The sequence below is a fragment of the Sebastes umbrosus genome, chromosome 15 (assembly GCF_015220745.1).
Source record: "Sebastes umbrosus isolate fSebUmb1 chromosome 15, fSebUmb1.pri, whole genome shotgun sequence".
Classification (NCBI taxonomy): Eukaryota; Metazoa; Chordata; class Actinopteri; order Perciformes; family Sebastidae; genus Sebastes; species Sebastes umbrosus.
The window spans coordinates 17,626,937-17,651,615 of record NC_051283.1 but is presented as its reverse complement, the minus strand read 5'-3'; the positions used below and the strand labels follow the sequence as shown (position 1 = coordinate 17,651,615).

Genomic DNA, 24,679 nt, shown 5'->3' with positions numbered 1-24,679 from the left:
GTAAAAAGAGAGTGAATTAGTGAGATGTGAGGACGGAGCAGCAGCAGAAGAAGCAGTAGCAGACGTAGAGGACTTGGGAGACGGGGGCAGGATGACTTTTGGACAAAGTTCCTCCCCCTCCTCCTCCTCCTCCTCCTCCTCTCCTTTTAGTGAAGCCTGTTGACTTCATGTAGTGAGCAACCAGGATAGAGAGAGAAAAATAAAGAGAAAGAGAAAGAATAAAGGTATGAGGAGGAATAGAAGTAGAAAGAAAGAAAAGGTGGAAAAAACAGACAAACAGATGCAGCTAAGAGAAAGAGAAAGTAAAAAGTTCAGATGGGAATAGAAAGAGGAAAGAGCCGAGATCAGAGCAAAAGGAACTGAAAAAATAACCATCGCACAGGAATAAAGGAAATGACACCGCGTTCAAGTGAAGCAATTGTGCGAATAAGGCATTAAGAGCAGGAGGGGACAGAACGCAGACAAAAACAATCTCTCAAGAGTCAGAGTAATTACAGCTCCGTCGTTAACATTTGATTATTGTTCATGCTTTGCCCACAATGCAAACTGGCCAGGCATTTACACACACACACAATCTCCATAAACCCATACATGCATGAATGCACTCACATTTTGCAAATGCGCGCACGTCAATCAAGACATTTCCTGACAGCATGCACACTCAGCCACATGAGCGATGACACACACACACACACACATATAAACACACATTGCAAAGCGCTTTCTGCAGGCAGGGCAGACCTTATAAATACGGTCCCACATTGTGATTTTGTTTGAGCTCCGTCTCCATGGTGCTGCTTCCTCACATGTTTATAGTGACTGCCGTTATAAATTAAAATGATCTTAACAACACTTAAGATGGGCCTTGCATGCGGGTGCAGCCAGGCAGGGACAACAGGAGAGAGACACAGAGACCCGGGCTATCCCAGGATCTAGAGAGACAAGAGACAGAGACAGACATCAAGCAGAAAGGAGAAGGAAAGAACAGGGTTTGATGCAAACGGCAAGGAAGATGTAAAGCAGCTCTTGACGAAGGTATATACTGAAATACCTGAGGATGTTTTAGCCATTGTGCCTCTACAACCATGCATACACACATCAGGTATGCCTGCACAGTCATGCAGCCTCCTCATCCTGAAAACTATATGCACAGCGCTCATGTGCCGGATGGGGTAAAGTTACAAACACGGGGACGGAGAATCAAATCACCAGAAAAATAACAAGCCAGAGAGACACTGTCTGAGATAAAGAAGCTGTTTGGACTTGAACACATCAGTGAGACTGGCCCACCTCTGCAGAGACATGCACTTTTATATATAGCTTTCAAGCTTATCTCGTAAAAATGTACTACAGTTTAAATATGCATGTCTACTTTGTTTTCACATCCCCAAAAAATTTAGGGTTGTATGATGTGACAGTATACATACACCACGAGACTATATTAATTTGTCTACTGTTAGAGATTTTGCCGTAAGCTCTCCATTTTGCACATCTGGGTATATCAGGCCATTGTTGCAAATCAATAAGCAGGACTGATTTATGACAATATTGGATTTTTTTATTTTTCAGCCCCGTCGCTCTAAATGGCGTATGAATGACACGCGAATCGTACGACATTTTGCATGCAATAAAAACGGCATTCTCTCTTTTGGCGTGTCATTTGTACACCGGATGCATTTACATTGTATTGACTACCATGTAAACGCAGCCGTGTAAATACGCTACGCTCAGAGCCGGTGTCGTAGAATAAAAAGTGAGAAAGACTGCAAGGCGGGAGAGAGTCAACAAACACTCTCAACGTTAGTGACGTTGGTGGCGTTAGTGACGTTAGTGGCATTAGTGACGTTAGTGGCGTTAGTGGCGTTAGTGGCGTTAGTGACGTTAGTGGCGTTAGTGACGTTAGTGGCGTTAGTGACGTTAGTGGCGTTAGTGACGTTAGTGGCGTTAGTGACGTTAGTGGCGTTAGTGACGTTAGTGGCGTTAGTGGCGTTAGTGACGTTAGTGGCGTTAGTGACGTTAGTGGCGTTAGTGACGTTAGTGGCGTTAGTGACGTTAGTGACGTTAGTGGCGTTTGTGGCGTTAATGGCGTTAGTGACGTAAGTGACGTAAGTGACGTTGGTGGTGTTAGTGGCGTTAGTGGCGTTAGTGGCGTCAGTGCCGCTTGTGACGTGTTTTCCGTACTTCTATTATGTTGTTTCTGAACGTATTTTACTTAGTTTATGTACTTATTTTAAGTCCAACCATCATGTTTTTCCTAAACCTAACTCAGTGGTTTTCTTGCCGAAACCTAACTGCGGACGTTACCGTAGCGTAAAAATAACATGCAAAACAGGCATACAAATAACACGCAAAAAGGCTAAAATGCGTCCTCATGACGTGCGGAATGTCCCTGTCCGTAATGTCATGCTATTTATACGCCTTCCCATGAGATCGGGTTGGATTTTTGTATCAATGTGATGTGTGACAGCCAATTTCTCAGTTGATTTTCCATAAAGTTTACAATTGCACAATATATATCAATCTGAAGATATGAAATAACACACATCCTGGTAGAGGATTTTATCTATACTGCCCATATCACTCCTACTGACAAAAAAATGTGTTGCATCACCACTTACTTGGACCTGATACTGTCTCTGGAGCCTTCTTTAAAAACAGCATTTCCTGTGGCTTTCGATTATATTTAGATTTCTATCTGCGTCCTGCGTCAGTAGCTGAACTCATCACTTTTCAATTCATCATCACTTATCCTTCAATGCCTCGGAGGCGTTGTCATGTAGACCAGTTAATGAGTGGGCACATACATGAACTAACATGTTAATTCCTTATCAGCGCTATCTTACAGAGTTAGTTTTCCCATTATTCATCTGCTGATAATCGGCGGCATGCAGGTGCAGCCACCCCATTAGGGTCATGCCTTAAGTGTGCTGCTGAGAGATAATGGCAAAGCTATAGCTATTGATTTATTTTCTGTCTGTCCTTATGGTCTTTGCAGCCGCTGGCGACACACAGACCATGCTTCCTAAGCACTCTTAATCACTCTAACACTGAACACCTTGATGAACACATACACCCTGCTTACCCCATTCATTCAAGTCCTGATAGTTGTTGTCACTGAAAATAAACGTGGATTAAAGGTGGACGTGGATCATCGCAACAGATTGTGGACGCTGGAGAAAATCATCCTATACTCTGTGTGTCTACTGCCGGGGACGGTTACTGTACAGAAGGTGACAGTGTGCCCAAGCTGAGGATAGTTCTCTGCCTTCGTGTACAAACAAGATTTAATGGAGGCGCATTCAATGGCGGGGCAACTGGGCAACGTTTACAGACAGTGACGTTACAGAGCAGCTTTCCCATGGCGTGTGACACAATACATTTCCAGTCAAAAGAAAGTCAGACTTTACTGGCAGGGCCGTCTACCGTCACCTAAGTCCTAATTGTCCTGTTTTACCCAACAGCTGGGTTGAGGGGGTTTGACAGTCCAGTGTAACATTGATTTGAAGCAGGGCAGTGTAAGAACCAAAGAGCTGGCAGCGCAGTAAAGTGTTTCAAGAGAAAGCTCCTAGAGGAGCCAGGCAGAGAGGTGTTAGGGGAAATTTTGCAGTGAATATAGATGGAAGGTTGATCAATCAACACAAATCGGGGTTGAACGTGGGCAGTGAAATATTGTCCGAAGATATATCTCTTTTTTTGCAAACGCAATTGTTTTTCAATTTTTTTGTACGTGTATTTGTATCTCGGTATGCAAATCTGACTTCAACCCGTTTCATCCATCTTGATTGTTAAAGAACATTTCTATTAAAGAATTTATGAATTAGAACCACAATTTTAGAAAACATCAACAAACAGCATAGTATTGTGATATTTTGTGTAGCAATACTGTATCGATACAAAGACATCAAATATCAATCTTTTATATAATGCGATAAGGCTATGCCGTCTGGGTTTATTTCACAACAATGACCGACTTGCTGTACATTATCCTGCTTATTACACAACTATTTATTTAAGAAATCAATAATTTGACACAAAAATGGTCTGCCAGAGTCCGACATCAGGACTACGTCCATAGCAGCGGTCTGCTATAAAGAAGTAACACACCGTAGAACGCCATGATTGACCAATCAGAATCGAGTATTCAACAAAGCCGTGTAATACAAACTATTAACCTCTAAACAACCGGCTGTTATTCTGTCTTTCAGAGGTGGTAATGGGCTCAGTCTTGACGCTAGAGTGAAGATGCTGGTATCATATAGAATTACTAAAACTAAGGAATCAAATGGTACCAACCATGTCGTGTTAGCTTGTCGGGGAGAATAATACATTTTGGCGAGGAAAAACTGGCATGGCCATTTTCAAAGCTGTCACTTGACCTCTGACCTCAAGATATGTGAATGAAAACTCTGAGATGAACAGAATGAAACTGCATCTTATTAGATAAAACAGATGTTGACAAACTGCATAATGTGAAGTTGAAAAAGGTATTAAATCACAATATATCTTATCGAAATACTCAGCATATCGCAAAATGTTTAAAATCGCAATAAGATCGTATCATATTGTGATTTCAGTATCATTATAATATCGTATTGTGGGGCCCCTGGTGATTCCTACCCCTAACATACAGTGTATTGCAGCACAAATGTTTGTATTAGTTGTTTATTTGCATCCTCAAACTACAGTTATCTCACCTCCTCAGCATCACTGTATATACACAGAAATGTGTCAGCAGCTAAGAGGAACATGTAGTTTGAACAATATAGTCTCCTGAGAAGACACTGGCAAAAATCCCAGAAAATTAACAAAATCCCCCACCAAAGGTATTTGGTTTAAATGAATGACTGCTACGAGAAAATGACACAACAATTTGTCAGTATTTGCAGCCCCCGTAGTGCGTCTACTTGAGCGGACTCGCCACCTCTGCAGAAATCGCAGATGCTATATATTGCAGAGAGACAGAGAAGATGTACTAATAAGATATACAGTGGAAGGGAGCCGGGAGACGGCCTCTGGATTTTCCTGGCTGTGAAAGCAGATCTGGAGTGTTTAGAGGGTCTTGACTAGTCAAAATAAACTCTTGGCATTTCCCTTTGACCCTTCTGACCAAATGCCACAGTATTCCTGGCCTGCCTCAGCAACAAAAACATTACATAAACACAGATTACTGCAGATTAGGAGGTGTCAGCACCGCTCCTGATCACCCATCTGCAGGAAGATGAAACAGGACCGATTGTCTGTGGCTCAAGGTCTTTGCTGAGTGTGTGTGCGTTTTTGCATGTGAGTTTCACCTTCAGCCTCACTTCACCTTTATGTGTTCTGCACTGTCAAGTAAATAAACATCATGATAATGGTGTGTGTATGTCCTGTTCCTGGGTGAAAGTGAGCAGAGAGAGCAGGGCTGGATATTGGGGGAAACTTGAGACCTGGTCAGCCATCCCGGGACAGACAGTCCCATCTCTAGGGAGACATATTTTGCCCCGAAAGGAGAAATTAATACACCCACTAACCTCGACTCTTTCCATCTCACTCCTATTCTCCTCTCCTTACCTTCCCCTCCATGCACACACAAATCACTTGTCCTGTTATAAGCCCTTCCCTCCTTTGAAGGACAACAAGGCTATGAACACCTCCAGAACGGATGTTTCTGGACATACTGTATGCTCTCTCGCTGTAGGCTTTAAAGAGAGACTACCTTTCAATCCCCACTAGCAAGCATCTGCCCTGCTGGAGTGCCCTTGAGCAAGACACTGGATCCCTTCCAGCTCCAATGCAGGGCTGCTGTTCCAGTCGGAGACAAGCGGAAAGAGAATTTTCCTACAGGGATCGATCGATAGAGTATCACATTACTGTTATTATCACTCAACCTTAGCAAAATCAAGCTCCCTCCTCCTCCTTCCTCCTTCTTCTGCGTGTCCTCTGTGTCACACTTTGGTGGAAGGAAGCCACGCTAGGGAAAAATAAAGCCACAGCGGCCGGGGTTAAGCAAGGATGTTAAAGCAGCTGCTGCAGAACGTGACCGGCCATCGATAGAGACGTCAGGACACATGACGTGAATCCTTCAGGTGGACTGTGACACTCACACAGGCCAGGTGTAAAGGTGGTGAAACAACACCAGGATAACATAAAGATAAAGATAAGAAGACATTTCAATTTAGGGAATAATAAATTAAAAAAAAATCTTTCGCAAACTTCTGTTTTTTATTAATAAGGTAGTCCTACTACTTTGTGACTTTTAAAAAATGTGTACTTTTACAATAAAACTCAACAGCAATAAAACATAATTTCAAGTAGGAAGACAGGATCTTTGAAATGACTCTAACATGGTTTTGCCCCTTTAAAGGTCTTTTATATATTATATTATGTCCCTGATGAACTGTTGTCCTCACAGGAAGCAGCAAGCACCAGTACATCAGGACATCTTGACTCGAAAATGACCTTGTGTCTGTCTCCAAAACTGTGTCTTTAAAATCTGAAGAGCACAAATCAGCCAAAATCATTTTCTCTGAGTTCCTGCCCAATCCGGTCACTCTGGACTTAATCTCATTAGCAGCTCGACTGGACGTTGGTTCCTCCTTCACTCAAATCAAGCAAAAGGCCAAAGACGCTCTATCAAAGAAGCATTACTGGGGTACTGCACTGCTGCTGTGTCTCTACAGTAGACTCTAAATACGGAGGATCCTTTTCTTTAACGTTCCTGAGTTAATGTCAGAGCTTTTCAAGCACACATTCATACCAGCTTAGTGATTGTTTAAAATAAGTTCTACCAGTTTAAGGTAGTCCCAACTCCTAAACCTTGGGTCGCATGGGTTTATTCAAGGTCTCCAAAATGATGCTTATTTTACTGACCAACTAACGATTATTTTCATTATCGATAAAATATTCATTTTATATATAAAATGTCAGAAAATTCATTTATAGTGAATTGTAATTTCCCAGAGTCCCATTCAATGTGCTATCAAATATGACACAGAAAAGCAGTAAATCATCACATTTGAGAAGCAGAAATAAGAAATGTTTGCCATTTGTGCTTTAAAAAAGGACTCAAACGATTAATCAGTTATCAAAATAGTTGCCAATTCAATTTTCTGTCAATCATCAGATCGATTCATCGACTAATCGTGCGATTTAACTTGTAACCATTATTACTTATTTATCTATTTATTAATGTTTTTATCTTTTATAGAATAGCATAGAATTATAGCTGCAACGATTAATCGATTAGTTGTCAACTATTAAAGGAATCAACAGTAAACTGAATATCTTTGAGTTGTGGACAAAACAAGACATTTGAAGATGTCATCGTGGGCTTTGGGAAACACTGATCAATTATTTTCACCATTTTCTGATATTTTATAGACCAAACAACTAATCGATTAATGGAGAAAATAATCGACAGATGAATCAACAATGAATATAATCGTTAGTTGCAGCCGTACATATTACATATTATACACAAACAGAGCCCTCTTAAGTAAAGACAAGTGCAGCCAATCAGGACTGAGAGGAAGAAGGGGGGAGAGATAAAGTGGCAGTGAGGGAGGGGAAGTCAATTAGACAAATGAGAGATTATATTCCCACTCAGGAAGGAATGATGGAGGAGAGAGAGAGTGACGGGAGAGCGAAGGCATTTGGGCCATAAAGGATCCTTAATGGAGCAGAATTTACACAACCTGCTGAGGTGAACAGATAAAAAAAACAGCAGCGGTAAATGAACAACAAGCATCCAATCTGCAGTCCTGAGCAGGTTAAAACCCTGCACAAAGTGCCGAGTGGCTTTCTCCCGTCGCCGTTTTATTGTGCCACCTCCCTCTCCACTACACCCTTCTTTCTCTCCTACTTAGTCATCAATAAAAACACATTCATGCGCTGACTGAAAATGCAAACAACAAAACAAAAAGCTATTTTCTGACCATTAATAATTAAAAAAAGGTCCAACACCAAACGCGTCAGTGGTTTTTAAAGGATGCCAAAGCGGGTGGCGGGGGGGTTTAGTGGATTTTGTGTCGCGTGGTTGAAAACCTGGAGACTGTTTCCGTGACCCAGGTGAGAAAGTAGATTAGCTCAGACCGGGTTCAGAGGGAGGGAAAACTGCAAGGATAGAGGGAACACATTCAATCAACAAGCTGTTGGAGCTAAATGAGTTTAATAATGTCACAAAGGCAATTCACCTTTAATGAAAAGCTTGCAAGCTGCATTCTGTGTGCAGCACAAAGGATGTGTGAAGAATTAACCAAAGACAGATATTTCAAAACCTCTTTGACAAAATCATCAGTGGAGAGGTTATAGAGAGCATTAGGCAGCGAGTCCTGTTGTGGGTATCTCCCTCCACATCTATAAATAATGTGGCTTTAGGCTCAAGCTTTCATAAACAGAAACCATCACTGGTGCTTGTGCCATAAAAGGTTAAAGTGAAGGAATTCCCACACGCCACGGAGACTGAAGGCTTTATCTGGCAAAGATTTATCAGGAGTTTAGTTTGGAAATTTGTGAAGCTACTGTTTCAGATCAAAGAGAAGGAGAGAGAAATAAATCTAATGTTCGACTGATGATCATTTCTTTATAGGCATAAACAATGCATTATTAAAAGCTGCAACAGATTTGCAAACACTAAAGTCTTCTCTCATTATACATTCAATTACTGCAGAGTGATGTGTATTTGTTTACATCCAGTAAACATATCCGGTTCACATCCAAATGTGCAGCTTGCAAGAAAGACATCTTAAAGTGGCACTCCAGTGATTTAGTAATGAAGTTGCATGAAGTTGGGCGACTCACAGGAGACAAATTCAAAACAGAATGGCCAAAATCGAAGCAGCCGAGGCCAAGATATCCTCACTTTTAGTCCCTGGTATGGGTAAAGCTCTATAAACACTTGATCCTACACTTTCTATGATGCAACTCAATAACGTCTTTTTGTCAGATCCTTCATCTTTGGTAAACTCTGCAACTTCAGTTTGTAAGGGAAAAACAACAGAAACAGCCATTTCAACAAGTCCCCCAAACCAACATATGTTTACATCCAAGCGACAAAGTCCTCTAAAGCACGACTGCAGTAATTGTGACGGGAGCAAACGAGGAATTCAGGTGGTGTTATTATAAAGCGCCAAAGTCTGCGAGAGATCGTTGTTTCCAACCGACAGTCAACATTGGTTTCTTTTAACTATGACCACAATCATTCCTGATCCTTAAGCACGTGGTTATCACTGTAACCACGCCGGTGAAGGTCCCCTAACCTTAACAAAGCACTTATTTTAACCCATACCTTGATCATTCCCTAAACCTAAGCAAGTTGTTTTTGTGCCCAAACCTTAACGATACCACAAGTTATAGCTGGTTCCCAGGCGTTACAATGGATAGGCTGACATTATTCATTGAAGGTAGCCAGATAACATTAACTTAAAAACATTAAATAAACCACTGTGTAGGATTATCAAAACGTTAGCAGCATTGAAACTCAAATTAGCTGACACCTAGTTAGGTATAATGTCGTCACCGGCAAATAATAAACGCAACGTTAAAATATAATTTTAGAGCTCTGAATTTAAATAAGAATAGCGCTGTCTTTATTAATTTTTTACTAGTATTTTACACAGATTATTTCCATCTGTTGCTGTTTAAACTCGCTCATGCGTATTTCTAAAACTGTGGGTCTGCGGGAGCTCTCCGGCTCTGCGGGGCGATGTTTTTTGAAAGTTTTGCTAACTTCTCAATCAGCCTGTCAGGAGGATCAGCAACTACTTGTAAAGACATTTCTCTCCGCTCCACTAATACTGATGGGGATACTGCTCAAGTCTAAAACATCCATGTTATAATTTTGCTCCACATCTCTGCTCCTCCCGCTGTAACACATCAATAATACATGACCGGTATATTTTCACCCTCCTTAGAACCAATCAATCACTCTGGCTGATCAGTGCTCGGCCTTGACTGCTTTTTTTGCACATCCACATGCACTATTACTGTATATTCAGGCTGGGGTCCAGCCAGGGGAACGCTGGACCCAGCCAGAGACTAAGATAAAGTATGGCATCCAAAGCCAAGATCAAGACATGGCATGACTTGTTGGGTGTTTCCACAGTGCTGGTATTAGTTTGGCACAGAGTAGTGTGACCGATGGGGGGACGGTAGCCTGATTTTAGACTGGAGTTCCACGGCCCCAAAGGATCTCATGCTGGGACAAATTACTGTGGGCTAAACAGGCGGCCTCATGTGATGGTCTATATGTGGCAATGCCTATGGTGGAAATGAGTGAGAGGTCAAAGGTCAGGGGAAACACTGAAACCGAAACCTTTGAATGTTCATCTGCCAAGCTTACAGGAAGGTTAACACACAGAGAGATGACAGGACCAACAGTAAAGAGGAAATGATTAGATGATTTATCAACTAGTGCGGTATTCTGATAATCAATTAGTCATATAAATCCATTATTAAGAACAAATGCCAATAATTATCTGATTCTTTTCTCTGTTTTGTATCATTGTAGACTTAATATCTTCGGGTTTAAACTGTTTGTCAGAAAAAAAGAAGTTATTTGAAAATGTCACTTTGTCCCGTTTCGACTGCAGGAACTTTCCCCCCTGGAACTAGGAACCTTTTGAGGAACTCATCGCGTTTCGACCGCAGGGACCAGGGTCTAAATTAAATTCTGGGGGAATTTTCCGAGGACTTTTTCCCCCCAAAAAAGACCCTGGTCGGGGGGTAGTACTTTCTGAAGGTACAGGAACTTTCAGGGATGACCGTCGCTGATTGAGGAAACACACACACAGCACCGCTGCTTCAACTGTACCGCTTCAGCCATAAAAAAAGGAAGTACTCTAGTATTGATTTAGAACCATTTAGGACGAGGGGAGAGCATTTCTCTTTGTTTGATGACATTAAAAGTAAAGTTAGGCTTTGCTGTTGTCTTCCTGACTCATTTGAAAAAATACATAGACCAAGACCAGAAACAAGACTGCTATGGAAACGCAGACAACAATGGGCTGAAGGAACCTTTTAGTTCCTTGAAAAGTAGTTCCGGGACTGAGATTACCAGGAACTTCTTGGTGGATATCATCACTATTTTCACAGTTTTCACAAACTAAACAGTTAATCAAAAAAATAATCTGACAGATGAATCACTAATGAAAATAATCACTAGTTGCAATCCTTATCAATAGCTACTCTAAAATACACACAGATACTGTTTACACATTAAGTACAATACAATGCTATATGTGTCTGAACTATACAGATCCAAACTGTCTTGCTGCGCCACTGGTGTTTGAACAAACTTTAAAGGACTTAACCAGCTCAGACAAGCAGACTAACCTTTCTGTTGACATTGTAGTTTTACAGTGGATGTAACAAAAAGAAGGGACTCAAAGGTGACAAAGAGGTCCTGAGCTTTTACTGTGAGTGAGTGAAGGGACCATAACAGGACAAGCGGCACTTGACATTTCTCGCAAGCACGATTTGAACCAGAGCGCCGGCGAACGCAAGCCCCTGCAGTGTCGTCAAAGCAACCGGTGATTGGCGGAGGAACTCTTTTCACAGATTCACAGAAGTTTCCGGGAACACTATTGTCTCTTTTAACAAGTTTCTGCCTCCTTAAAGCTCCCTCCCTCCCTTTTGTTGGAAATTTAGAAAACAAGGCTTTTGGCTTAGTCTGCTCACCTCAGATGAGAGGAGAGGAGAGGAGAGGAGAGGAGAGGAGAGGAGGAACTCAGCGCCAGCTCTGAATTAGCATACAGCTGTTACACTTGCAGTAGTGAGTGTTTGAAGAAGTGCCTCGTCCACAGGAGACAGTTGACAAACAGATGTAAAACAGTTTACAATAATGTAACCTGAACCGTTTAGAAGGCAGGATGTTAAAGTTACCCAAGACCTTCATCTAGGGGGGAAATCTGTCTCTATGAGGATGCATCTTATGTGCAGCTGCGACAGCAACAAGGAGGGGTGAGGTGTGACTTAAGTGGATGCCAGTGGAGAGACATTACAGTGGAGAGCGACTTCACCCCTTTCCCATACACGCTCCAACACACACCTGTGATGAGAAGCTCTCCAGAAGCAACGCATCTGTTTCAGCGTCCCCCATTACAATTTAGGACTAATTAAAGGATTAAGGGAAGTTAGCACAGCGCCCCACACAGCAGTGTATGGCTCAATTTAATTACAATAGATCAACGCCGCCTTAATTGAGCTTCATCGTACAATGAGTTTTCCTCACACGTGGTAGAGCTCTCAGCATGGTGAGCGCCTCACATGTAATTAATCAAAACAAATGCACAGCTCAGGGCGATACGGTATAATGGGAATGATGCATTCAGCTAGACATATGTGCACTCAACATTAGGCCTGGGACGATACACCTATATCCCGATTCGATACTTTCATGGGTGCTGATTCGATATTACGATTTATTGCGATTTTTGTTAACTTTTTTATCAGCAGACCATGGGAAAAAGGTGAATCATACACTTATAGGGACTTTTACTTTGGAAAATATCAAAATTCATGCAGTAAAAAATGTTTGATTTTCAGCATGTATGTAGTCCGAGATGTCCTGAAGTCAAATACTGTATATCAGTCAGTCAGGCATTATTTTTTTTTTTTTTTCCAGCAACCCAAAAAAAAAAAAAAAAGACATTTCCCTCACAAGTTAGTGGCATTTTCTTTTTAATTTATGAGGGACATGTAATGTTTTATACTTCTGGTGAATATAGCCCAATCAATCTTATATCCATATATGTATTTTGTATATACAGTTCCCTTTGTTAACTCTTTATTTTGAAAACCGGACGTAGTCACACGTGCCCATTGGGGCCGTTTGAATGCATTTAACATAAATGTCAGTATATGAGTGCTCTACAGTTGTAGCGTCGGCCGATTTGACCACGGAGATGAGCGTGACGTCTGGCTTGACCGCATGTTGCCGCAATACGATAACGTTTCCTGTCCATGACAGAGTTAGCATGCAGCTTTAGCCACGATGTCTAGCTCTGCTTTTCCTGGCAATGTGTGAAACCCAAAGTGTTTCCATACTTTACTGTATGTGTAGTGTTTACCACTTCGGATTTAAAATGTGAGGGTGCAGGTCGTATCCACGCGGACCCTGCGACTTTTTCTAGTTTTGGCTAGCTGCTTTAGACTGCGGTTTGTTTTGGTTGACGGATACGGAACGGATATGATATCACGTTACCTAGACTACAACAATAAAAGCGGTAACCCCCACTCAACATGCACGTCAAAGTGCGAGGATTTTTTATAAAAGCCTGTCAAGATTTTAGTCTCAGGTACATTTTGCAATCTGTTAAGACAGCGACATAAAACAGTCCATCACAGAGGCAGCTCACTGCCAAAGTCAGTCCGGCTCCGTCTTTGAGGCCGTGGCATCTGAAACATGATCTGGGCACATCGGAGCGCCTGCCCTGCCTCTCTGACAGAGAAATAACAACAATGGCACGGCTGCCATGCATTTGGACACCCTGTACATTTACAGGGAGAATGTCACCCGCAACTACTTTGCAAAGGCCACCGCTCTCAATGAGGGCGGACGTACACGACATCTGTGTGTGCTGCAGAGTCCCATGGGAACGGAAAAGGCAGAAACAAATAGAGAGAAGTGAAAGAGCTGGAGGACAAAGTGAAACTTTGCTGATCTGCACTCACTAATGTGCCGACAGTATATGATGAGAACACATGTAAGGAAGCGCTGCAGTGGGATTTCCCTGTTATAAACACATGATGGCATTGGCAGGGAGACTGCTGCATTTGTCTAAACAACGACACGGAAAGCACGGCCCGGTCCAAGGAGCTCCCACACATAATGCTCTGTCCACTATGTGCCAGACGCAGCTGGGGGACAGCTGCTCGGGCACAACTGCCCGGGCTTAAAAAGACAGTGATGACACACTTAGAAAAGGGTAAATATTCACTGAGTGAACTTTGACTTTTAATCGACACTTAGGCTTACCATTCACACAAAGCGTCCAGAGGAAGTTATGAAAGAGGTTACATTTAAATCTGGTGCACATTCAACCTAATGACAATATGGTTGGGACAAATAATGAGTGCTGTATCTTTCACATATTAGTCCTGAGCTGTTGGGGAACAGCCATCGCAGTGTTTACATGTTGTATACATTATAGAGCATATGGCACACGGCTACATTAAAGCCCTGACAGAATACTTCTACAGCTGGGGAGTTGCTTCAGTTTGAGCTCCATGTTTAGTGCAAGATTATTCTTCATCTGGTTAAAAAGCTGTCATGTAATAACAGGTTCAGAATAGGTTCAAGACTGTTTTACTAATGCATTATTTACTTCACCTGTCAGAAAAATGCTGCAACAAACAACTCAATAAAGTTTTCAACCACACTTACACCCCCTTCCTCCTCTCACTTACTGCCATAACAAAACATTCCCAGTACATCATTCACACCTCTCCATCATTAGTCAAGCATGCCAACTTACAGAAAGTACAACTAACAGACATCAGACCTGTTTACAAGGGGATTTTGATTGTTAAAAATGCCAATTTCCCCCTGTGGATTTGGACAAAGTCAATTTATCCAGGGTCGTCCTGATGATTTAATCAGAAAGACACAAGGGGAAATTGAGCTGAAGACCCCATGTTGTGATGATGTATGGCACATGACCGAGCTAATTGCCTGCATAAGCAACTCTGCTTGGTTAATTGGAAAAATGCATCAAATGACTTGCTGATCAAAACACATGATTGGAAACAAGTCGCCTATATCTCGCAGCATGTGGCTTCGCTCACTAACTTTACCAGACTTAAAGGGACTGTTTGTAACTTCTTACACGTATAAATCTACCGGGTCGGGATCCCACCGAGCTCGTGTGTGGCCCGATTCTTTGCTCTTCTGCCTGCCTGCCTCCACTCACACACCGCGCACGTTCTCGCTGTCTCGCTCCACCTCTACACGTGGATGTGTGCACACTACACACTGCAGAAGACTTCGTAGCTCTGAGAATATCTAGTGAATGTACAGTGGACATTTGTGCAGAAATAAATGCTGCAGCTCCTCCAGACCAACAGAGGTTTCCCGTGTCTTGTGAAGTGACGGGGCTCCGCAGCGAGAAGCATTATAGTCTCCGGCCGGGTGCCGGAGGGAGACACCAGCACCCGGTCGGAGACCATAACGTTTTTCTTCCTGCTTCAGCCGCGGAGGCTGAGGCAGGAAAAGCCAACACTAGGATCAGCAGTGATTCATGGAGACACCTTTGTCTGGTCAGCTAACATTACTGCCAAGCAGGTGAAATATAGAGTGATATTGTGGTTTTAGCTGACGTGTGTCACCTCACTGTTTTGAGCGATGCTCATTCATGTCTATGTAGAGTGAACAAGCTCGAGTCCGACGCTGACTTTCGTTGACTTAACGGCCACAGGTGTCGTTGTTAACAAGCAATTTCTGATTCTAACAAACAGTCCCTTTCAAGTAACGCCACTTCCAGAGTTATTTTAAGCCAAACTAGTAGTTTTGTTGCCTAAACCTAAGGAAGTTGTTTCCTTTGAAGACGGAAGTTTATTTTGAAAAGACTGTATGCATGTAATGAGTGGAAATCGACTCTCCTGATTCTTACAAACAGTCCCTTTAAAAAAAGTTATTAGAGAAAAAAAAAAAAAAAAAAAAAGCCAAATGTTGAGCTTTAATTTGGTCACTTACCAATAAAACATTTTTTAAAAAGATGGTATACACTTACATGAATGCATGGTAGATGAACGCCCATCCTCTTGGTCTTTCCAGCACGTTGTACATGCAGTTCTGCAACTTTCTGTAGCTTTTGTTTGAAGCGGCGGAGTTGGCCCTGGGTCCAGGCGGTCCTGGTCGCGGGGTGCCCAGCAGACCGGTGCGGTGAGATGGCTGTCCGCGCTCCGGACTGGACGGCTCGCTTCTCTCCGTGTGGACAGCGGTGAGAGCCACGAACTCTACCCGCCTGTCGTCGCTCGCATCCGGGGGCACCAGCATCCTGATGCCGCCGTTGTTGGACGGACTTCCTAACATCTTCAGACTGGTTATATGATCTGACACTTCTCACTGGATCACCCACACAGGAGCAGAAGTTTTGACCGAGTCATAGTCCGGTTTGCCTATAAAAGTGGACTAAAACTAGTCAAAACACGAGTAAATAACATCCCTGCTCTGGTTTTAAGATTTAAAAGTTATCTGTAAATCAAGTCGCGCTCGCAGAAGAAATAAGTGCGTCGCTGAAACGTGACCTTCATCGTTATAAGAGAGTTAGAAGTGAGAAGTAATATCACAAGTAAACACTAACTCCACGAACACATGGAAAGACCTGCCATCACTTTGCACTCAATCAAGTAAAACATATTACCATAAATACACTTGAAAACGCGCAGTCACTGAATCACTAAACAAGGCTGCAGAGCACAGTGCTCATGCAGTGGACATGCATCTCCAAAACCAACTATATCCAGCCTGTCATTAAGTGCGTCTAAGCTGTTCCTATAGGGTTGAACTGGCAGAGTGAGAGTCGTCAACATCAGCCTGCTCTCTCTCCTCTCTCTGGTGCGTCTCTGTGGTCCAGCGCTCCTCAGCTCCTGCAGCCTGGAGGGAGGGGTAGGAGAGGAGCAGAAGAAGAAGTGGAGACCATCCAGTGTGTGATGTCAAGAAACGCGGATGACCAACAATGACAAACTCTGTAGAAAGGCCATATAAACGCTTTGCATCTGGTTTGAGAAACGCTTACAAAGAAACCCTGAGTCATTCTATAATTAGGGTTACATTTCATGTCAACCAAAAAGTGAAGAAATCAGTTTTCTTTTTTGATAAATAATTTAGTTGTTACCATAATATCCCCCCTAAATGTGCTAAATTCATAAATTCCCAAGCTTAAAGGTCCCATATTGTAAAAAGTGAGATTTTCATGTCTTTTATATTATAAAGCAGGTTTAAGTGATATATAGATATATAAATACTGTGAAAGTATCAAAACGCTCAATCCACAGATAAATACACACAGTCCGTATTCAGAAACCGTGCGTTTGAAACAAGACGTTTGGATTTCTGTCCATTTGTGATGTCACAAATCTACAATGTTTAGACCATTTCACCGTTTTAAACGTAAACATTCTAAATGTGTCCCAGTTTATTTCCTGGTTGCGGTGTATGTGAATGACATCAGCTGACAGGAAGTAAACATAGACCCAAGCTGTTGCCTAGCAACGCAATTCTGTTGCAATTCCGTTGCAATTCCGTCAAAATGCGCTAAAACAGAGCGTTTCAGACAGAGGGTAAATACAGGTATATTCAGGCAGACAGAATGAGGGAAATAAAGTTTTTTTTTAACATTACAGCATGAAAAACATGTTCTAGTAGAAACACAAAATACAAGTATGAACCTGAAAATGAGCATGATATGGGACCTTTAAGCTCTAATGACTTTTTAAATATTTTAATGAAAATAAACATTTGATTCATTATTTTGTCAACTGTGTTACAGACAAATGTTGTGTCATGAACAAGGTACTACGCATTTGATAACACATTTGTTTGAAAGTGTTTGAGTCTATTCACCAGGGGTTTTAAGGTTGTCTGTGTAACTGATTTGAAAATATGAATTTTGAGCTTCATAATGGACATTTTGTGGGATGCTATCAGGAAGGATGAATATTTTTTCAACATAAATCCACATTACACTGAATTTAGAGTTATTCACCATCCTTATGTAAGACTTCCCTCTCTAAAGATATTCCCCATCTTTTTTGTTACAGTTTAGCCAACACACAACCAGCTCTCTCTCTCTCTCTCTCTATCTGCTGAGTTGGTGTTCAGAAAGAGAAGCGCTGGAGAGAGGCGAGGATGGGATGGGGATGAGAGTGGAGATGCGCGCAGTGGCTGGGGTTTTCTGAAGCTTTGTTTATTTGTTTTTTGTTTATTTGTTCTGCACAATTTAAGACTATACAACATAACAAAAAAATAAATGAATAATATACAGTGCAGGAAGAGTAAAAACAAACCCACTGGGCTTATCTGAAGCCTCCGCCTAGAGACCAGATTAATATAAAGAAATAATATGACTACATAATAGTGATAACAAACAATTGGGACAAGATATATATAATAACAAGAAAATAACAATACAGTAAATATATCAAAAAAGATAAGTGTGTGTGTGTTGCGTGGAAGTGTATGGTTAGTGTTTGTGAGGAGGAAATTGATTTAAATATCTATAAAGACTTCTGGGCAATCGTAACCAAACAACATTGTGAGTGGGAAAAAATAGAAAACATAAAAACAGATACATGGACAACATGGGGAAAAGCAATTACAAAACAATTAAATGACCCTTTAAGCGACTTTTGAAACATTTGACAGATGAACAGTTTATTGATAGATGTGAAAAGCTACTCCATAATTTGGTTCCCCTAATTACCGCTCAGGAATATTCCCACCAGAAAGTATCTTATAAATAAAAACACATATTTGAGAAATATTGATATCATAAATAGTAAGAATGTGGAGTTTCTTAAATAGAGGAGTAGAGGAGATGTGTGACTCTGATCGAGTGATCGATCATATGCACCTATGCTGTATCATAAACTATCCAGGGAGTAGTTTATAAGGGTCAAAGTGCCCCTGACCTTCTCTAAGTATTCCAAAACACACTTTTTTACTGGTCAGTTTTCCTCTGAAGCGAAAATGTCACTTGTGTTTATTGTGGGCGGGAGCTTGACTCCATGGCTACAGGCGTTTGGGACAGCAGAGACAGGTGCAGCTAGGGGGGGACACAGCGACAGCAGCATCTCAGTGGACGGACCATTCTAAATCCATGACTGTGACACACACAGAGGGCCTGTGGTTATGACACACATATACTGGGGGTCATGGAGCACAGTGCCCTGCAGAGAGATCACCTGTCAGAGGGACTCTGAGGAATGCATTGTTGAGGTGGTCCCCAAAACTCTCGCTGGCCTCGGTGCCAAGGGAATTCACAGTGTTGTGTGTCTTTGAGCCATATATTCAGATAAAACAGAAGCACTCAGATGTAAACCTGGAGGTTAAATGAAGTTAAATTCCTGAGGAGGGAAAGAAATGAGGAGTTTTGGAGGTGGCTTTCTTTCTCCAGCACCTCATCGCTCACATCTCTGGTCCCTACTTGAGTGACTCATTATTCACACTATTGTGATACTTAAGTACAAGTTATTCCTTCATAAAAAAAATACACATTATGCCTTCATCAAACAGAGAAACTGAACATCTACTGTAGACATCTGTGTTACACAACAGCAGCAGAGGCAGATCACTCATGCTATGTGCGTTCCTGTTCATTGTGGCGGCGGCTGCTGCTTATGGAACAAGCAGGTCTGTGGAATGACGTGTGGGAAAGCAGCTGGAGTCTTTCACAAGTCACAAATCTAGACATTATTCCCAGGGTCCACTCCCATTACATAACTTAACATCACTAATCCTTAACTCTTTACTTAGCGTCACACATACTGACTGATGGACTCGCTGACGGCTATAAAATGGAATTGACTGTTGACAGCTGGACTTCTTACAGACTGTTTTAATACAGACTGGGTAACATGACAAATCAGTCTGAAATGCGAGGTGGGATTTTCCAAAAGAATCCAGTGTATTGAAAGTATATATTCATGATACTTGTTTTTTGTTTGTTTGAATAGACTTCAGCTGCAACTAATATTTATTTTCATTACATATATATAAGATTTTTTTTGATTAACTGACTAATCATTTAGACCAGGGGTGCACAAATCTTTTCTCTTGAAGGGCCAAAACTGAAACTAAACAAAAGCAAACACCTATTGTATCGTTAAGATGCAAAATGGTACTAGGATTCCCTTAATTGAAATGCCTTTTGTCCGTGTGCCGCTGTCTCTGCCTCTCTCTCCTTTTTTTCTTACTTCCCGCGCAAATTGTCACTCTGCCCCGCCGAGCTCAGATTCTAAAAAATAATTAACAATTTGGGATCCTACATATTTAAAAAGCATTTTTCTGGAACCACAGAATATTTGCAATTTTAGCTTGAAACAAAACCTAAACAATCACCTACATTGTTGTAGATTACAGTATTTTTATGAAAATGGTAACAAATCGATTAATCATATAATCTTTTCAGTTTATTGTATTTGACAACTATTGAAGGATGCAAAGTATACTAAAGCCCTGAGTGACATTTGCATAAATAAATAATTAATTTTAAAGGGACAATCCATGAAATAAATGTTAACAAAGTGTTACCCCTATCATGAATTGCTGCCCACATCTCTGATCACAACAAAATGATGATTCAGTCTGATTATCAGGATACGTCGCACCAACGACAAAATTCAAATGACAACAATCGAACCAGCTATCACGCCCAAAACGATTGTTGGTTCTGGTTCTGGTTCTGGTTCCAGATGTTGTTTATTTCAACATGAAATATGGTAGTAAACCTGTTTTATATTTTGGATAATGATCAGTTGAGAAGCACATAAACTGCTGATACTGAATTTATAATTTAAACTCTTGACTTATAAGTGAATTAAGGTGTAATTTACATGGTGAAAAAATGAAGGATTGGGCCTTTAAGCAAAGGTGAAATTCACCTCCCACAGGTGTAAGCATAGGTGTATATTTCTGCCTTCTTAGAATAGTAATAAACAACAAAAAGATGAAGGACCGGGGATCTAATCTGGGAAGACGGTCATCTAATAGTAGAGTCTTGTGGAGCCTAACTACCCCATGATGAAAGGAGGAGGTGCTATCTAAACATCAACACAACGGCATCCTGTACTGGGACTCTCCCACTATACAACTCTCTCTCTCTGTTAGCCTGGTTTCCTCTCCGCCTCTAAGCAGTCCAAACCAGGCAGGGGCCGATGAAGGAGGAAGGTGTCAACGGACAGGCCGGCCCTGCTCCTATACCCTCAGGGATTTACATCAAAGTCTACACCCCCTCTTTCTATTACAGTACCAGCCCTGCTCCAGTGGTACTTTCACCCAGTAAGCAACACTTGGAGCTGGGCAGAGTATCCAACGTGGCCTCTGGGATAAAGGCCGCCCTGTGACAACACACAACAGCTGAGCAAGGTCAGCCTGTAAAATGTGAATGTGGAACAGTGTATAAATGTATACAAGCAGACCATAAGGAAGGGCTCACGCACACTTAGATACACTGATTTGATGGCCGTCAGGGTGGAATTACAGTCGGGGATGACCCAGAGCGGACCGAGGCGGCTGTTGTTGTTGTTCCCTTCACGCCCACCTCTCCCCTCGCTGTTGTTTTTCCACTGCACTCCTCACTGCGAGCATTCACTCACGCCCCACAGAGCCCGCTGAGCTCCGGGAGTCGACAGCCACTCAGGGAATATATGGGAACTTAAAAATACTCACATCAGCAATTGTGCGTTACACATAGTACAGTACAAACTCGCTGCGTCCGACCCCCACCAACCTTTTATTTCCGCTGCGCACTTGGACATTTACTTACGCCACTTAATGGCTTTCCCAGACCACACTCTTGTTTGCCTTTATTTCATCTTTTTTCTCCTCTCCTTTTGATCTGGTTCCTCCCCTTTAACAGATTTTTCTAAATGGAAAACATCAGAGGGACTAATAGAGGAGGGATGAATTGTTGATATAGTGTCTGTTGTGTTGTTGTGATACAGTACGTCTGGTTACAGTCTCAAGAGAGATGAAGTGACATCGAGTGAAACAGCGCTGTGTTTGGAGCCCGCTGAACGACACACTCCAACCAACATGTGGACGCTGTAAAAATGTCAACTGACGTGAGGCAGTTTTTCCTCTGTTAAACAATCTGCCATTCTGCAACATGAATATGTGAAGTGTCAACCACGACATCCAGTGACTCAAGTCAGGAAATTACACTAGTTCACTGAGAGGCCCATTCATGACCAGTCAAACGATCCTTTGTAATTTACTACCGCTTAGTTGTTTTTACAGCAGTGAGTGACCGAGCATGCTCCCACTACTGTTGGAGTGTGCAGCATGTTACTAACCATTTAGAGGGGTGGAGGGGACTGCGGTGTAGACACTACTTCAGATCCGTCATGCAAAAACAACCATAACCCATTAATTTCCTGTTAAGAGAAGAAATAAGAGAAGTCAACTCCAGATGCACCAAACGTTCTTAACCATCCAAATCTGCTCGTACCCAGGTGTGCTGAATGATGAATCCCACTTGATCATAAATTGGAGGCATGTGGCTGATTGTTTATTATTAGCATAGGTAATGCTCCTAAACACTATATAAGGGCAGGTGTTGTGCCATGTGCACAAACTCTGGCACATGCCCAAGAATTGGAGAGAAAAAAGTGATAAGATAAGATGGTGGGCGAAATTCGAAAATCATCAAAGAGCAGTTTGTAAGCCACGCAGAATCATCCAAGGGTTTTTATAGTCTTAATTGGTTCAATGGACCAATAGTATTTCTGTAGTATCACACATTTCATAATCCAATCATTATAAATTACTTTAAAACATATAAGAATAGCAACAGAATAGAACAGAATAGCACACAACAGATAAGGGTATAAAACAGTTAGGAGGAGTGTTCTCAAATATATTTATTCATTCTGTAATACTATATAAGACATTGTATTATCACATGTGCATATTAACTCGGCCTCTGTTACTTGTTATAAAGGTCTATTTTAAACTCTTGATCTCTACCACAAATCTAAATTTGATTATATGATATTCCTGTTTTTTTTATGTTACTAAAATGCAAAACTTGTGCTTTCTTGCATTGGACAAAAAAATTGTTTTTTTCTCGTCTTGGTAAGAGCACTCTCGACTACTCTTAAAATGTTCTCTTACCTAAGAGAAGAGCAAAAATAACAAAACATTGGTGAATCCCAGAAATCAATGGGTACTAACAAAATAAGAATGAATCGTGGATACGAACAAAAATAAGAGGACATTTGTTCATACATGACTTCCTGCATGAGGCCCATTGTTTCTCAGTTGTCCTGAATTAACCTGAATGATTTGGGCTGTGGTATATTAAGAAGGCATCATTGAACTGTTGGACTCACCTTCAAGGCTCCATGTCAGCAGCTATAGTGTTAATCATTGTGCAAAAATTATAGTTTTGTTTTTAAAATCAATTCAGACTTAAGTATTTGGTGCATTTTATCTGACAGTATCCTCATTCTGAATTAATACATTGACATAAATTCAGTCTTTTTTGACTAGAAGAATACTATTTAATACCCCTTAAAAACAAACTGTAATACAATTTAAGGCCTTCATTTCTTTCCTGAATTGAATGCACTGTAAAATGGATAGAGTAGTTGTGAATCTATTTCACCGTTCTGTTGCTGCTCGTTGTGAAGGCAGATAAAGAATAAGATAATTTCACTATGTGGCTCATTGAACTGTCACATTATTCTTATAAAACACTGAAATGCCAGGACCTGGGAAAAGCTTGCATTGTGGTTTGATGATGATTAAAAGAAACTCTCCCGACACCTCAGCAAGGGAGAAAAGACAAACACAAAGTGGATGTCCACTCCTGTTATGGGTTTGTCCCTAACTTGGTAAGACCAACTGGTGTTTGTGGCCCAATCACAAGGTCCAGACTGCAGCCAAAGCAGTCAGCCCTGATCCATCCGGCCAAGGTTGCCTTGATCTGACCAGACGAGCCAGCCAAGAAAAATACCACCAGACAATCCTTTTCATGCTCGACTTAAGCTCAAATATTCTCACAATCCTCGCCGCTCCTATTAGAAAGAGCCGAGCATGAGTCTGCACTCATTAATGCTGTTATTGTTCAGTGATTAAATCGATTAAGACAGGGCCCTCCAGTTTGACTAATGTTTACTTGCGGCTCCGACTACCGTGGCTTAAACTGATAATTGTGTAGTTAGCGGCCACTACGAGTGTATGTGTGGGGGGAAAAAACACTTCAAAGAGATTCTTGCAACTTTTGAGCTTTAACTTTCAACACTAACACAATGTGAGACCTTTTATTTGGTGTAAAGGGGGACATTATGAGCCTCCTGCATCTCCCTGCCTACCTTATTTTCTGTTCCACCATAAGCACTTTAAGATTTAGGTCAGATAAGGAATGCAGTCTGATCTCGCAGGAGCTGAGCAGTCTCCAGCCGTAATAGTAACTCGTGACTTTATTGTTAACCGCTTGCCCTTTGTAGCACATGAAGCTTTTCCAGCACTCGAGGAGGGCAGCAGAAATAAGATTAGTGTTGCTCATATTGTCTGGTTTGGGTGCAACGTGGGCACATATTGATTGCACATTTTTACTAGTGTCTATGCTTCTTGAACAATGCTCCTTGTGAAAAATTGTAAACCTGCTAAATCAGGTCCCCCTTATACAGGACATCAGAGGCATTTACAGTTTGTTAGATCAGTGCTGCCCTCCTGTGGCCATTTGGGAAAACAACACAAGCCTCATAGGTAAAACCACCAATATTTTCTTGTGTCCATAATTAAAATCTTGATCATGAAAATACACTTTTCTTAACCCATTAGATAAATGTTACTATAAAAACCACAACTGAATGATATTTTGGGCTCTACCTGGAAATACAGTAGGATGCTGACTGGGCTGGTTCAAGTCTTATCTCTTGGTGTGTTGTTGTATTTCTCTCCTGTCTCCCTATTGTCCACACACACTAGTAAGGGTGCTTAATTCACCTAAAATAAAACAACAAAAGCAAAGAT

The 24,679-nt window shown here is 41.5% G+C and overlaps 1 protein-coding gene across 3 annotated transcripts in view; it reads right to left on the bottom strand.

Annotated features, from left to right (window-relative positions):
• Positions 1-24,650, bottom strand: part of LOC119502923 (potassium voltage-gated channel subfamily KQT member 4) — a 61,072-nt gene extending 36,422 nt beyond the window's left edge. For all 3 annotated transcript variants that reach the window (XM_037794215.1, XM_037794216.1, XM_037794217.1), the window contains exons 1-3: positions 24,536-24,650; positions 21,994-22,074; positions 15,708-16,573 (exon numbers count right to left, since the gene is read on the bottom strand). In XM_037794215.1, coding sequence (XP_037650143.1) covers positions 15,708-16,009 — 302 coding nt within the window. In that variant the 5' untranslated portion in view covers positions 16,010-16,573; positions 21,994-22,074; positions 24,536-24,650. The remainder of the gene's footprint in view (positions 1-15,707; positions 16,574-21,993; positions 22,075-24,535) is intronic.
• Between the last annotated feature and the right edge of the window lie 29 nt (positions 24,651-24,679).